Genomic DNA, 16,176 nt, shown 5'->3' on the forward strand with positions numbered 1-16,176 from the left:
CGGTAATTACATATCTGACAAGGGATTTATATCTAAAATTTATAGGAAACTCTAACACCTCAACAATAAAAAGATTAAAAGTCCAATTAAAAAATGGGCAGAAGACATGAATAGACACTTCACCAAAGAGGATATTCAGGCGCCCAGCAAATACATGAAGAAATGCTCATGATCATTAGCCATCAGAGGGATGCAAATCAAAACAACAATGAGATACTATCTCATCCCAGCCTGATGGCAAAGTTCAATAAGACAGAAAATAACAAATGCTGGGGAGGATGTGGAGAGATTGGTACTCTCACACACTGCTGGTGGGACTGATACAACCACTATGGAAAACAGTATGGTGATTCCTTAAAAAGCTGGAATTAGAAATACCATTTGACCCAGCAATCTCATTACCAGGTGTATATCCTAAAGAAGTGAGAACCAGGACAAGAACAGACACCCATGTTCATTGCAGCACTATTTACAATAGCCAAAAGATGGAAACAACCTACGTGCCCATCAACAGAAGACTGGATAACCAAACTATAGTACATACATACAATGGAATATTATGCAACACTAAAGAATGACATAGAAACCACAAAACACCACATAACATGGATGAACTTGGAGGACATTATACTGAGTGAAATGAGTCAATCACAGAAAGACAAATATAGTATTAGTTCATTGTTGTAAAAAGTCATGGAAAGGTTTATATATGGAAGGAAACTTTCTTTTTTGGTTGCCGGGGGAGGGGGAGGGAACACTGCAAAACAAAAAAAAAACCACATTGACCCATGCCACTTTAGTTTTGTGTATCGCACAGTACATAAATTACATTTCAACAAAATGCATTTAAAAAAAAATGAGAGTAAAGAAGAGCATGAGACAGGGAGTGAGTGGCTGGTTTTCATTACAAACCTTTCAGTGCTACTTAATTTTACTTTTTAACTATCTTTATAGCTAAAGAACTATATCCTTCACTGCACTTTTAACTATCTTTATAGTTTAAAAAAATCTTTAAAAAGTCTCTCAAGTATGACAGACATCACATTAACTTTTGTCTTTAGGTACACACTTTATCCTGAGAGAGGTCAGGAGTGCATATACTTCACATGCTCCAATCCAGGCCTTTGTTCCCTGTAACCTGTTATTCAGTTGAGAGGCTCCTTGTGGGTCAAATCCTTCTTTCCATGCATCTTCAATCATAGACTGAATTTTAGGAATGCAAGGAACTGGCATACCTATTATGCAAGCAAACATGTTATGTGACAGTTACTAAAGTGTTGATTAATATCATTTAGCAGTATATCATGTACTATAAAAACCACCTACAGTATAGTTTTTAAGACAGTATTCCTGATATTGCTCAGTATATCATTTTCTTTTCTTCACAAAATAATTCATATTTCTAATGTAAACATCCACTAAAACTTCATTAAAGCCATCGTGTCTGCCGTATATTAATTCATTCCATATTATATGTACTTTAGAAGATGACAAGTTCAGAGTACTATATTTCACATACCTTTCAAGCAATCATCATAAGCATCATTTTGTAAAAGTGATGAAAGTAGCATCTGGAAATTTCTGTAGCCACAACCCCAACCTTTGTCGCCTGAAGATGAATGAAAGTGATCCACCACTGCAGAAAGCCACACATGCCTCACATCAGTGGCAGCATTCTCATAATATCTGTGAAGTGCTTCAATAATTCCTAAAGTAGAAAAGAGATTTGGAAGATTCAGAAGGCTATGCTAACACCTTTATATGGCAGACTCATAAATTTCTAATAGCAACCTCTCCCTTAAGTTCTACATCTAAATTCTATTGCATTGGATTGGAATTGTTTACATCTTTCATCTCTGCATCTGTAGGGCCAACCACATAAAATTGTTCAATGAATGCTCTTCTCGTTACCCATACTATCAGAGAGCTCTCTTTCTCTGAAGCTTAGTCCTAAAGCAAATAGTTCCCTAACACCAAGGGAATAGTCTTAATCCATCGTATACAAAGCCTATCACAAGTTAACCTCAAATATCCCTTTATTTTACACCATTCCCCTTGCCATAATTTTGGCTGTAACCTAACTGAACACATTAAAGATAATTTTGCTCTTGGAATTTTAATTCAATTCCATCGGTATACAGAATAAATGGTACTGAGATAAATAACCGTAATAAGCATGAAAGTACTTATTCTGAGTATTGGTATAAATAAGGGGGAAAATTATATCCCTACCTCATCTCTCTCTTCCTCTCTCTCTCTCTCCTCTCTTTCTCTATCTCACACACACACAGAGAAATAAATAAAGTGGGTTAAAAATCAAAATATGAAGAGTAAACTCTAAATATTTAAATATAAAGGAATGCATTTATACTTACAAAGATGATGATGCTTTTTGAGTAAGACTCTTAGAACACAAAGGGAAAGACTGAGTAATTTGATTATATTTAAAATTTAAAATTCTAATTAAAGACACTATATACAAAATGTAAAGGCAACCCAAAGACCTGAAGAAGATATTTACATTTCCTATAACCAATAAAGGGTTAATATCCTGAATACTCCCACAAACCAATTAAAAGTATAAGACAAACAACTCAATATAGAAATGGACAAAGGAAAAGAATAGGTAATTCACTGAAGAAGAAACTCAAGAGTAATTATAGAAACACAATTTAAAATATGCATCATCTCACACTTCATTAAGTGGCAAATGTTAAGGAATGTCACCACACAAAGTGTCAATGAGAATACACAGGTGTGAACACAGATCAGTATGACCACTTTGGAAAACAATTTAGCAATAACGTTAACAAAGTTGAAGATGCACATGGCCTTTAACCTGACATTTCCAGGTCTGAGTGTAATACTAGAGAAAGTCTTACAGGAAATCTGTTCCTAAGTTGTAAAAGCAAAAAAACAGAAATGATTTAAATGTCTGTCAACATGAAAACAGATAAACAGTGTATAATTCATACAAAGGAATACTATTAATAGTCAAAGAAAATGAAAAGCAGCTATAAGAATCAAGTTATTTGAGCAAAGCCAGTTACAGCATACATATAGCATATCCACATATACACATGTAAAGTATCATATATTGTTTCTGGAAACATACATATATGGTAAGAGTATTAAAACGTGTTTATTAAAATCATGTATGTGACTGATAAATACCAAATTCAGGGTGGTGGTTCCCTCTGCATGGCAGGAGAGATTAGGATCAGAGCTGGGTTTACAAGGGACGTAAAATACATATGAAAGGTTTTGCAGAATTTTAAAGAATATACAAACAACATAAAATATCTCATTAGTAGTTTTAATACTGATTGAATGTTGAAATAATATTTAGTTTAAAATAAGGTGCTCTGGTGGTGTAGTTCTTAAGGCATTTGACTGCTAACCAAAAGGTCCATGGTTCAAACTCACCAGCCACTCTACAGAAAAAAGATGAGGTTGTCTGCTACCGTAAAGATTTACAACCTTGGAAACCCAATAGGAGTCACTATGAGTCAGAATCAACTCGATGGCAGTGAGTTTGGTTTTTGGTTTTAAAATATCATAATTAGTTTCACCTGTCTTTTTTACTTTTCCTAATATGACCAGAAGGCTGGCGGTTCAAACCCACCAGCCACTCCCCGGAAGGAAGGTTGGGCAATCCTACTTCCGTAGTGATACTGCCTCGGAAACCCAAGGAGGGGTCGCTATGAGTCAGGGCCGACTCGACGGCAAATAACAACAACAACAACAACAACAATATGGCTTCTGGATATCTGAAATTATATATGTGGCTTTCTCTATCTATTAGATAGCATTAGTCTGCACAGTAAGGAACTCTGGTGGCATGGTTCCTAAGGCATCTGACTGCTAACCAGAAGGCTGGCAGTTCAAACCCACCAGCTGCTTCACAGAAGGAAGATGGGGCAATCTACTTCTGTAAAGATTTACCACCTTGGAAACCCAAAAGGGGTCGCTATGAGTCAGAATTGACTCAGTGGCAATGAGTTTGGTTTTTGGTTTAAGTCTGCACAGTAAGCACTCAATAAAAACTTATTAATATGAGAGGAACATTTACACTAAGTAGATACACTCCTTGGAGAGAACAATCACGGGAGAATAGAAGGGCTGCATATGCACAGGGAGACAGGTCGGGGGGCAGGATGCATGGAGGGATGGACACAGGGAAGAGGTAACTATCGGGAGGAAGTAGGAGGGGAGCTGCTGCATTGTGGTAAATTGTGGTCAATGTCATGAGACAAAGTGTATGTGAACTGCTGTATGGAAAGTGAATTTGCTCTGTAAATTTTCACCCAATAACAATAAAAAAAAAAAAAAAAAAAAAAAAAAAAAAACCTTTTTTTAAAGGTTCATTTTTCAATGTCAAGTAAATTAACACATTGTAAAAGTGAATTATTTTTAAGTGAATTATTGACTGTAAAAATAAGAGTTCCCAAGTTTCAAAACAACATATTTTTTTAGTAAGTATAGATAGCTTTACCTAAAACTACATAAACCTTGGATTATGAAAATGAAATAAACGTGAAACAATTCTGATTATTACTCCAGTAGAATATGGAATATTGGAAGCATGATTTTGATATTGAAGTACTCACCAGAAGTTTTTGTTTTTCCATCATCAATACCAATAGCTAATGATTCCATCATATCAGCTTTTCTTCTATGAAATTCAGATGGATGCATTCTCCCCCTATTAACTTCTCTTTCCATATTTCGTAGTTGCTGTTGTTTGTACCCTCCAGAATTACTCAAACCGTATTGTTTCTATTGAACATACAAAAGAATTATTTAATTTTTATGTCCCTGAACCTCAATAAGGAAGCTCTGGTAGCATAGTGCCTAAGGCGTTTGATTTTTAACCAGAAGGCTGGTGGTTCAAACCCATCAGCTGCTCCTTGGAAGGAAGGTTGGGTAATCTACTTCCGAAGAGATACTATCTCGGAAACCCAAGGAGCAGTCACTATGAGTCGGATCCGATTTAACAGGAGTGCATTGTATTGTGTTGTACCTCAATAAAGATGAAAACTTTTACTATAAATTTATTTACATAGAAATTCGTTTTGAAACATTCTGATTTACAGATTTTTATACAAGTGAATCTAAATATTTTTGTGAAAACTACATCAAAAAGTAATCCCTGACTGAATACGGACCTTTCAGGTAAAAAATCACTGTAGCAAGAAACTTGCTTTCCTTGTAGTAAGAAAATAGAGGATCTTGTTTTTCTATTAAAGATACTATAAAGGCAGACATGTTCCAAACATACTGCTGATTTTATTTAAGGAAACTTGTTAGTCTTTTTTACTTGATAACCCACAAATGCCTACTAAATTCATAATTTATTCAGTTAATCATTCTACATAGCAAAGGAGTTACGTTTTGTAAACTGGATCGAGAATCTTAAATGATATGCATAAATCTAATCAAAACGACAATGAGATATCACACAAAATAACAAATGCTGGTGAGGATGTGGAGAGATTGGGACTCTCATACACTGCTGGTGGGACTATAAAAAGGTACAACCACTGTGGAAAGCGGTATGGCAACTCGTTAAAAAGTTGGAATCAGAAATACCATTTGACCTAGCCATTCTAAAGAAGTGAGAGCCAGGACAAGAACAGACACATGCACACCCATGTTCATCGCAGCACTATTTACAACAGCAAAACAATGGAAACAACCTAGATGCCCATCAACAGAAGAATGGATAACCAAACTATGGTACATACATACAATGGAATACTATGCAACCCTAAAGAATAACATAGACTCTGCAAAACACCACATAACATGGATGAACTTGGAGGACATTACGCTGAGTGAAATAAGTCAGTCACAGAAGGACAAATATTGTATTAATCTGTTATTGTAAAGAGTCAAGGAAAGGTTTCTATATGGAAGGAAATTTTCTTTGATGGTTACCAGGGGTGGGAGTAAAATTTTTTTAAAAAGCAATGATATGCATAAATCTGCTTATATGTAAAAGGGAGAAAACGCTGTTAGATAGGTAGACACAAGTACTGATTGGTGTGAAGAGAAGGGCAATGTACCAAATGTGAGTGATCAACACAGTGGCACTGAGGAAGAGGAAGACATAGAGAGGTGCGTGGGAGGTACAAACAATAAAGATGAACCCTTCTGCATACATTGATCTACAGGTGGCTAGATGGGTGGACAGGCCATTAGGCATGTCTAAGCAGGGGTTAGTGTGCCATGACCTTGCATAGGGCTAGTAGACAATGTTTCTACCAGTGTACTTGTAAGTTTTGTTAAGAATTCCCAGGTATATAGTAGAGCTGATAAGGGATAGGGTTGTAGTCACTTCTTGGCCACAGCCAACTACCCAGAGGGAGCAAGTAGTTGGACCTGTAGGCTCAGGACCATGGTCACAGGGGACATCAAGCTCAACTGGCAGAACACACTACACAAAACATTGTTCCACATCCTACTTTGGTGAGTAGCAACTAGGATCTTAAAAGCTTGCAAGTGGCCATCTAGATGCAACAATGGATCTCTTCTAGTCCAGAGCAAAGAAGAATGATGAAAACCAAATATTCATGGAAACAATTAGTCCAAGGGACTGGTACACCATGCAATCCTCAGCCTATACAACTATGAGACCAGAACTACCACTTGGAGGGGGATCTGTGTAGGAGATCCTGGGTAGAGCGGGAGAGCAAGGTGGAACAAAACTCAAAATCATACAAAAAAAAAGGACTAGGTTTGCCAGTCTGTTAGAGCCTGGTGGAACCCCTAAGACTACAGCCCCTAGCTGCCCTTCAGGTCTGGAATTGTACCCACTCTGTGGCTTCCAGCCAAACAAAAGACAGGCATGAGCTGAACATTTACATTAGGTAGATACACTCCTTGGAGAGAACAATCATGGGAGAACAGAAGGGCTGTGTATGCACAGGGAGGCAGTTCAGGGGGCAGGAGTGCATGGGAGGAAAGGACACAGGGAAGAGGTAACTATGCAGAGGAAGTGGGAGGGGAGCTGTTGCATTGTGGGAAATTGCAGTTAGTGTCATGAGACGAAGTGTATGTGAGCTGCTGTATGGAAAATGAATTTGCTCTGTAAACATTCACCCAAATCACAGTAAAATTTTTTTAAAAAGCAATGATATGCATAAATCTGCTTACATGTAAAAGTTTTCTGAGACAGCTTTCTAAACAACTAACTTACAAAGTTATGTAATAAAACCTCCTGAAACATTGGAAAATTTTTATACTGATGTTCATAAGTATGTAAGACAAATAACAAAAAACAAACCAAACTCATGGCCATTGAGTTGATTATGACTCATAACGACCCCCACTAGGTTTCCAAGGCTGTAAATCTTTATGGAAGCAGCTAGCCTCACTTTTTTCTGTGAAGCACCCAGTAGGCTTAAACCACTGACCTTTTGGTTAGCAGTCAAATGCCTTAACCACTATACCACTAGAGCTCTTTAAGATAAGGACAGACTAAAGGAAAAACTTTCTTTCCTCCTCTGAAGGCAAATATTTTGTACGTAAATGGATCACCAGTGAGAATAATAACCTAATTAGCTATTTCACAGCAGGTTCCAAGGAATGATAGCAAAGTATAAGGTATCTAAGTAGAAAAACAGAGATCAAATCAGTCTGGGAAAAATATATATACAGTGCACACTGGTATATTAAAGGCTCTCTGGTGGCATGGTGCCTAAGGCATTTGACTGCTAACCAGAAGCCTGGCAGTTCAAACCTACCAGCCACTCCTCGGAAGGAAGGTTGGGCAATCTATTTCCATAGAGATACCTCCTCGGAAACCCAAGGAGGGGCTCTATGAGTCAAATAGACTTGACAGCAGTTTGGTTTTTCTTTTTGAGAAGCCCTGAGGTATACAAACCTATTTCACCATAAATCCTTTTTATTCACATACTATCCTACTAACACAGAGAAAAGGAGCATTAAAAAATTCTATGAGGATCCTTAGCACAGATGACATCAGAGTCCACAGTAAAATAGGATCGAAAAAAGTAGGAAAGTCTATTAAAAATTTAAATGCATTAAAAACCATAATAGATGCTGCCAATTTAGTTCAATAGATACTACCACTTAAGATAACTTAAGATATCATCACAAATCATTTTCCATTAAAAAGTGTTCTTTTTAAATGCCTGAAATTGCAATCTCTAAGAATTTAAGAATTAAAGAAGAAACTAACTCTAAGTATAGGTTTCACTTTTAAGTATCTATGCAAACATTTCAGTTCTGAGTGTTGGTTTCGTCATTTGCCTATCAATTTACAAAGGTTTAAATCCAGGCTTTACCACTTAATAGCTGCCTGGACCTGAGCAAGAACTTAACCAGTCTTTGTCTTCATTTATCTATAAAAAAGAGGTTAAAGTAACTTGAGATGCTATATAAGAAGTGTTTACGTAAGTACCTGACCAGAGTGAGTAACTTGCAAGTGTTGGCTGCTATTAACTATAGACTATACATGTGAAACAAATTTTGAATAAGGACAAAAAACAACAGACTGAGGTCTTGAAGCATGTTTAAAAAATAACAACTCTACCAAACCAAAATCTTAAAGTCGCCATTACACTTTGTACCTGCAGCTTCTGAAATTCTTCCAATTCTTGTTTTGATTCTTCTGATCTCCTCTTTCTGTCTTCTTCTTGTTGAAGCTGGTGAGCCAATTCTAGATCCCTGGAACACTGGACTCTATCCACGCCTATTAGACACTTTTAATGTTAGAATTAAATATCTGCTGCGATCAAATCTTACTTATTTTCTAATACACATTCTAAAAACAGAGTCAATGCTATTATTTTACTACTTACTCAAAACTGTCATGTCATGAAACCACTGAGTAAGAATCTAGCAAAATTCAGAATTGCTTCTCTAAGGGAATAGCCTCCATTCAAGTAACAACTAATATTCACTGAGTGTTTAAGCTGTGACAAGTACTTTTTATTAATTATCTCATTTGATACCCATAACAGCTTTATGAAGTAGGTATTATTATTCACTAAGGAAACCAGGTTAAGGTAATACACTCTTCAATCTGAAGGAAAAAAAAAAAAACCTGATTGCTATCAAATCGATTCCAATTCATAGTGACCTCCATTGGGTTTCTCTGGTAGTTAAAGTTGTGTGCCAACTTGGCTGGGACTGGTTGAGTGGCTGGGCAGCTGGTGGCAGTTATTTCCCAAGAAGAGACTGGCAATCAACTCCATGGCGGAATCTACCAGAGGCAGCTGAGTAGCTTCTTTAGGGATGTGGTCTGCTTCCCATATATAAGAAACATCTTTGGAAATGGTCTCTAGCTTATGGCATGCTTGAACCCTGCACGTAGCCGTGTTGTTCAGCAGGCTGCCATGCTCTGCCGATCTTGGGACTTTTAATGGATTTGAATTAATGGCCTGCCGTGTGGTTTGCTATGAGTCATAGCTTATGGCACGCTTGAACCCTCCATGTACCCAAGTCATTGTTCAGCAGCCTGCCATGCTCTACCAATCTTGGGACTTTCAATGGACTTAAATCAATGGCCTGCTGTGTGGTTTGTTAGTATTGGGACTGTCCCTTTTCACTTGTTGACTTTGGGTTTGTCAGCCTCAGCAGCCAGCAGCTGCCTGAGTGAAGAGATGTCTCTAGCTTCTGTGGGCTGGGAACAAGAGGCAGAGCTGAAGCCCAAGGTTGCGGGGCTTTCACCCAGCCCCTAAAGCCTGGCACTCTGAACTCGGACTCCTAGCCTCCAAAACTTATAGGATAAAGTCCTGTTTGTTTAAGAATCCCATCTGTAATATGTCCCTGTCAGAGTGGCAACCAAAACAGTTTCCAAGTCTATAAATCTTTACAGAAGCACACTGCTTCATTTTTCTTCCATGGAGCAGCTGGTGGGTTCAAACTACCAACCTTCTGGTTAGCAGCCAAACGCCTTAACCACTACAGCACCAGAGCTCCTTGTACTTCATTCGTGCTCCTTAATACAATGAAGGCAGACTGTTGTTTTAAAGAAATACTAAGAAGAGAAAAAAGTAATAAGAAACAGAAAATATGCATTTGCAAAGTGGATGTGTTAGTTCATAACTTATAGTCTGTCCCCAAACAAGTAATACTTGGTAACTTCTTCCTCTATTCAGTGTCCTGCAGATCCATAAGTCAGTGACTTCTGGCCAGCAATGGTTATCTTTTAACCTTCTAACTTGATGGTGTGATTATACATTTGAATTCTTTCCTTCTTTTCAAACTCCTCAGTCTCTGCTGTATTTTCTTATTTGGCACCCTCTTCTACTCCTGGGGATATTCAACTCACAACTAATTTTTAGTGTACTTCTGAGAGATGTATAGTGATTTATTCAGACCATACCTTTCTCTCATTACTCACTACAGGCTTACAGAATAAGAAGTGTACCATACAAAGTCTACTGCAAACATGAGTAAGAATTACCAATTAACTTCAAAAGGGTTATTCTTCCATAGTCTTCCCTAGTGACCTTGTTCAAAGAAAAATGGCATACCAGATGGAATAGTAGTTAGTAGAGAACTAGCAGAATAGAAGATTCTTCCAATTTTGCTTCAGGAATTCTCAATATGGCGTTAGGCTGAGTGTGCACATAGTACTGTGCATGAAGATCACTGGTATTGGTACTAGGACCATTGGTAATGGATACTAAAGATCCTTGCATTAATAGGTGATATCTACATACAGCCAGAATACTCCTTAGAAGCAAAGATGTTAAGACTTCATCTCATGTACTTTGGACATGTTTCAGAAGGGATGGTCCCTGCAGAAGGACATCATGCTTGGTAAAGAAGGGGGTCCAAAAAAAAAAGGAAGATCCTCAATGAGATAGACTAGCACAGTGGCTGCAACAATGAGCTCAAATACAGCCATGGTTGATAGGAGCTCTGGTAGTGTAGTGCCTGAGGCATTTGACTGCTAACCAAAAGCTGGCAGTTCAAACCCACCAGCAACTCCTCGGAAGGAAGTTTGGGCAATCTACTTCCGTAGTGACACCACCTTGGAAATCCAAGGAAGGATCGCTATGAGTCGGATACGACTCGACGGCAGTGAGTTGGTTTGGTTGGTCGTGAGGATGGTACAGAACTGGGCAGAGTTTCATTCTGCTACACACAGGGCTCTGGTAGCATAGTGGCTAAAGCACTTGACTGCTAACCGGAAGGCTGGTGGTTCAAACCCACCAGCCACTCCTCGGAAGGAAGGTTGGGCAATCCTACTTCCGTAGTGTTACTGCCTCGGAAACCCAAGGCAGGGTCGCTATGAGTCGGGGCCAACTCGACGGCACATTAACAACAACGACATACACAGGGCCACTGTGAACTGGAACTGACACAACAGCACCTAATGACAATGTATACCTTAGAAAACTGAGATCATGTAGAACACAGCTGGTTTCTTTTAGAGTCTACTTTATAATGTACTTCAGGGGAACTGAGAAACCGATATAAGATCTATCCACTTCCAAGTCACCATATGTGGTGGTTAAGTTTGTGTGTCACCTTGGCTGGGCCTAGCTGAGTGGCTGGGCAGCTGAATGTAGTTATTCCCATGGTGAGATTGGTAATTAACTCCATGGTGGAATCTATTGGCCACTGAGTAGATTTGGGTATGTGGTCTGCTTCCCATATGTAAGAAACAGCTTTGGGAATGGTCTCTAGCTTATGGCATGCTTGAACCCTGCATGTAAACGTGTTGTTCAGCAGGCTGCCATGCTCTGCCGATCTTGGGACTTTTAATGGATTTGAATTAATGGCCTGCCGTGTGGTTTGGTAATATTGGGACTGTGCCTTGTTACTTGTTGACCTTGGGTTTATCAGCCTCAGCAGCCATAAGCTGAGTGAAGAAAAACCTCCAGCTTCAGTGGGCTGAGAGCAGAAGGCAAAGCTGAAGCCCAAGGTCGAGGGGCTTTCACCCAGTCCCTAGAGCCTGGCACTTTGAACTCAGACTTAAAGCCTCCAAATTGCAAGGATAAACTCCTGTTTGTTAAGGCCATCCCATCTGTGGTATATTCTTGTCAGAGTGGTACTTGGTAACCAAAACACCATATCAAAAATTAAACCCATTGCCATCAAGTCAATTATGACTCATAGCAACCACATAAGGCATAGTAGAACTGCCCCATAGGGTTTCCAAAACTGTAAATCTTTTATGGAAGCAGACTGTCACATCTTTCTCCCACAGAGACCTTTTGGTTAGCATCTGAGCACTTTAACCCCTGTGCCACTAGGGTTCCAAAAGTTACTATTATGAGTACTTATTTAATCCTACATTCAAATAACTAGGATACAAGTAAAAACTTTTATAGAGTCACTATAAAACCATCAAGTTGTAATTTTAGAAGCTGGGACAAGCATCTAGAAATGCAGCTAAAATACTTCTAAGTCATGCAGTTCACACTTAAAAAAAAAGTAGATGTGTCATAAGGCAGCATCATAGTTCAACACCATTTATTGCTGACTAGATGCTAATTTCTGCTAGCTGCTGGGGGAATGGCCTCAACCTGTACATAAAAGATTTTTTAAAAAACTATCTATTATTTAAATCACTGTATTAAATAGGTGTACCTTCTAGATATTGGTGCTCTGGGGCAAAACCCTGACTGCACAGCCCTAGTTCATGTCACAATAGTTAATATTTTCCAATTTTTCTGTGAAACAACTTCTAAAAGAAATTGAAGCTATGTGAGCAGCCACCCAAGACATGACAATCAGTCTTTATTAGCTTGGAGCAACAGAGGAAGAAGGGAAGTCAAGAACAGGAGGAGAATGTGGAATGTGTTAAGTATTGCCTCTACAAACAACTGCCTCCTTCTCCACGACACCAAAAGCACTGGATGGCACCCAGCTACCAATACTGAACATTTTGATCAAATATTCCATAGAAGAATCCTGATCAAAAGGGGGAAAATTCAGAACAGAATTGCAAATTCTCATAGGCTCCAGACTTTCTGGGCCTATGAAGACAAGAGGAACCTCTGAAACAATTGTTCTGAGGTAATCTTTAAACCTTAAAACCAAAAGTACTCCCTGAAGTCTTCTTGAAACCAAATGATAGTTTAGCTTAATAAAAAAATGTGTGCTTTAAGCATTATACTCTTCTAAGAACTATCTACATAGGATCAAAGTGACAATAGTACCTCAAAAGATTAGATGGGCACTTTAGGGAGCAGTAAGTTTATGTTAATGAGGGAGGAACACTCAGAAAAGGAGGGTGAAAATCGTTGTGCAACTCAAACAATGTAATCACTTTCACTGGCTTGTACATATAGAAACAGTTAAATTGGTCTGTGTTTTGCTCTGTATATTCTTAACAACATCAAAATAAAATTTTTAAAAAAAGTTGCAGCTAGAAAAGAATTATTTAAAGGGATAGATTTATTTCTAATCAGTATGGTTTTTCCAATATCATTAATCTAAAAATTATTGTGTCCTAGGAAATGGAAATTAACCATACAAACATACCTTGCTCAAAGCTGCTTTCTTCCAAATGCAAGTCAACATGTTCCTGGAGAATATGGTAATTTGTACAGATAAGCCCACACATAGGACAGTCATAAAGTGGCTGGTCACAGTCTATATTAGAGACATAAATCAGATGATTTTATTTTTACATCTTAGATTTTTCATCCCCTGTCAAAGACTGTTTACCATCCACTAACCTTATTATGTAAAAAAAAAAAAAGCTCTTTATAGTGGATTTAAAAGCTATTTTTCTACTTTTATGATCAAGATGGGAAACTGAGCATAATCACAAATCTCTCTTACTACTCTAATACTTACAGATAAAAAGAAAATATTGACAGTAAACATCAGATTTATAACAAGAACAACAAAGAAAGACAAGGTAGAAAGGAAAGCCATAGTGGTAAACGGGCCACTCTCACTCCGGACTTTTGGAACTAAATTCTCATCACCCAATAAACTGAGTGATGAGGTGCTGAGCTCACGCGTCCATCATAAAGCTGGGAAGTAGAACAAACCATTCACCTGAAAGCAGGGCATCAAAAAGCTGCATCAACCAGCACTACAAGGCAGACAAACGCAGCTGGCCAGGACAGAAGCAGCAGTACCACCATTTAGACCAAGATCTGTCCTATACAGACCACAGAAGAGGGATCCAGAATTGTGTATATACATAGAATGAAAGCACTAGTAATCCACATATTTAAGGCTTGGCTTGGAAGTAGAGAATGAACAGCTATAATAAATACCTGTACAAGAAAGCCTCCATGGGCTTGAAAACCCTTTTTCCCATTGGGAGATACTGAAATTAGAAGGAACCAGCAGGAAGAATCCAGTCATAGTCAAAACTTTCTTTTTCTTGGCCTTAAAATTAAAATGTCATTGTAACTACAGCCTCCACCACTTGTCTGTCAGTTTGTCATACTATGGTGGCTTATGTGTTGCTGTGAGGCTAGAAGCTTTGCCACTAGTATTTCAAATAGCAGCAGGGTCACCCATGGTGGCCAGGTTTCAGTGGAGCTTCCACTAAGACAGACTTGGAAGAAGGAAGAGATCATTCACTTCTCAAAGATTTGGCCAGTGAAAACCTTATGACTAGCAGTGAAACACTGTCTGGTATATTACTGGAAAACTTTATGAATAGCCCTTAAACATTATCCAATGTATTGCTGGAAGATGAGTTCCTCAGGTCAGAAGGCACTCAAAATGTGACTGGGAAAGAGCTGCCTCCTGAGAGTAGAGCCGACCTTAATGATGTGGATGGAGTAAAACTTCTGGGACATCCATTTGCTAATGTGGCCTGACTCAAAATGAGGAGAAACAGCTGCAAAAATCCATTAATAATCAGAACATGGAATGTACAAAGTATGAATCCAGGAAAATTAGACATTGTCAAAAATGAAACGGAACACATAAAATCGGTATCCTAGGCATTAGTGAGCTGAAATGGACCGGTTTGGCCATTGTGAATCAGACAATCATATGCTCTACTATGCCAGGAATGACAAATTGAAAAGGAATGGTATGGCATTCATCATCACAAAGAATGTTTCAAGATCTATCCTGAAGATAACATTAAGAAGATCAGGTAATACTACTATTATTCAAATTCATGCACCAACCACCAAAACCAAAGATGAGGAAATTGAAATTGAAGATTTTTATCAACTTCCACAGTCTGAAATTGACCAAACATGCAATCAAGATATGTTATCATTGGTGACTACAATGCAAAAGTTGGAAACAAACAAGAATCACTGGTAGCTGGAAAATATGGTGTTGGTGATAGAAATAATGCTGGATATTACATAATAGAAGTCTGTAAGACCAATGACTTATTCATTGCAAATACCTTCTTTCAACAACATGAGTGGTAGCTGAACATGTGGATGATGCCAGATGGAGTATACAGGAATGAGACTCACTACATCTGTGGCAAAAGGTGATGGAAAAGCTCAATATATATTCAGCCAAAACAAGGACAGGAGATGATTGTGGAACAGACCATCAACTACTCATATGTAAGTTCAGCTAGAAGTTGAAGACAATTAAAACAAGTATACAAGAGCCAAAATATGACCTTGATAACACCCCTCCTGAATTTAGAGATCATCTAAGAAATAGATTTGATGCATTAAACACCAATGTGCAAAAACTAGAGGATTTGTGGGATGACATCAAGAACATCATTCATAAAGAAAGCAAAAGGTCATTAAAAAGACAAGCAAGAAAGAAAAGACCAAAATGGATGTCAGAAGAGACTCTGAAACTTGCCCTTAAATGGAGAGTAGCTAAAGCAAATGGAAGAAATGACAAATAAAAGAGCTGAACAGAAGATTTCAGAGAGCAGCTTGAGAAGACAAAGTCAATTATTAGAATGATATGTGCAAAGATCTGGAGTTAGAAAACCGGAAGAGAAGAACACGCTCAGCATTCCTCAAGCTGAAAGAACTGAAGAAAAATTCAAGCCTCGAGTTGCAATACTGAAAGATTCCATGGGCAAAATATTGAATGATGCAGGAAACATCAACAGAAGATGGAAGGAATATAGAGTCACTGTACCAAAAGAACTGGTCGATGTTCATCCATTTTAGGAGGTGGCATATGATCAAGAACCAATGGTACTGAAGTGAATGGTACTGAAGGTGGCAGTGAAGGAACTGGTGAAAAACAAGGCTCCAGGAATTGATGGAATACCCATTG

General features: G+C 38.2%; 1 protein-coding gene across 1 annotated transcript in view; it reads right to left on the minus strand.

Moving 5' to 3' along the window:
- ZUP1 (zinc finger containing ubiquitin peptidase 1) overlaps positions 1 to 16,176 on the minus strand; it is a 37,454-nt gene that overhangs the window by 12,432 nt on the left and 8,846 nt on the right. Inside the window, exons 2-6 of the mRNA XM_007956264.1 lie at positions 13,474 to 13,584; positions 8,598 to 8,719; positions 4,611 to 4,779; positions 1,520 to 1,708; positions 1,070 to 1,235 (exon numbers count right to left, since the gene is read on the minus strand). Of these exons, the coding sequence (XP_007954455.1) occupies positions 1,070 to 1,235; positions 1,520 to 1,708; positions 4,611 to 4,779; positions 8,598 to 8,719; positions 13,474 to 13,584 (757 nt within the window). The remainder of the gene's footprint in view (positions 1 to 1,069; positions 1,236 to 1,519; positions 1,709 to 4,610; positions 4,780 to 8,597; positions 8,720 to 13,473; positions 13,585 to 16,176) is intronic.

This window comes from Orycteropus afer, unplaced genomic scaffold (genome assembly GCF_000298275.1).
Source record: "Orycteropus afer afer isolate SDZICR_OR568_19922 unplaced genomic scaffold, OryAfe1.0 scaffold00596, whole genome shotgun sequence".
Taxonomy (NCBI): domain Eukaryota; kingdom Metazoa; phylum Chordata; class Mammalia; order Tubulidentata; family Orycteropodidae; genus Orycteropus; species Orycteropus afer.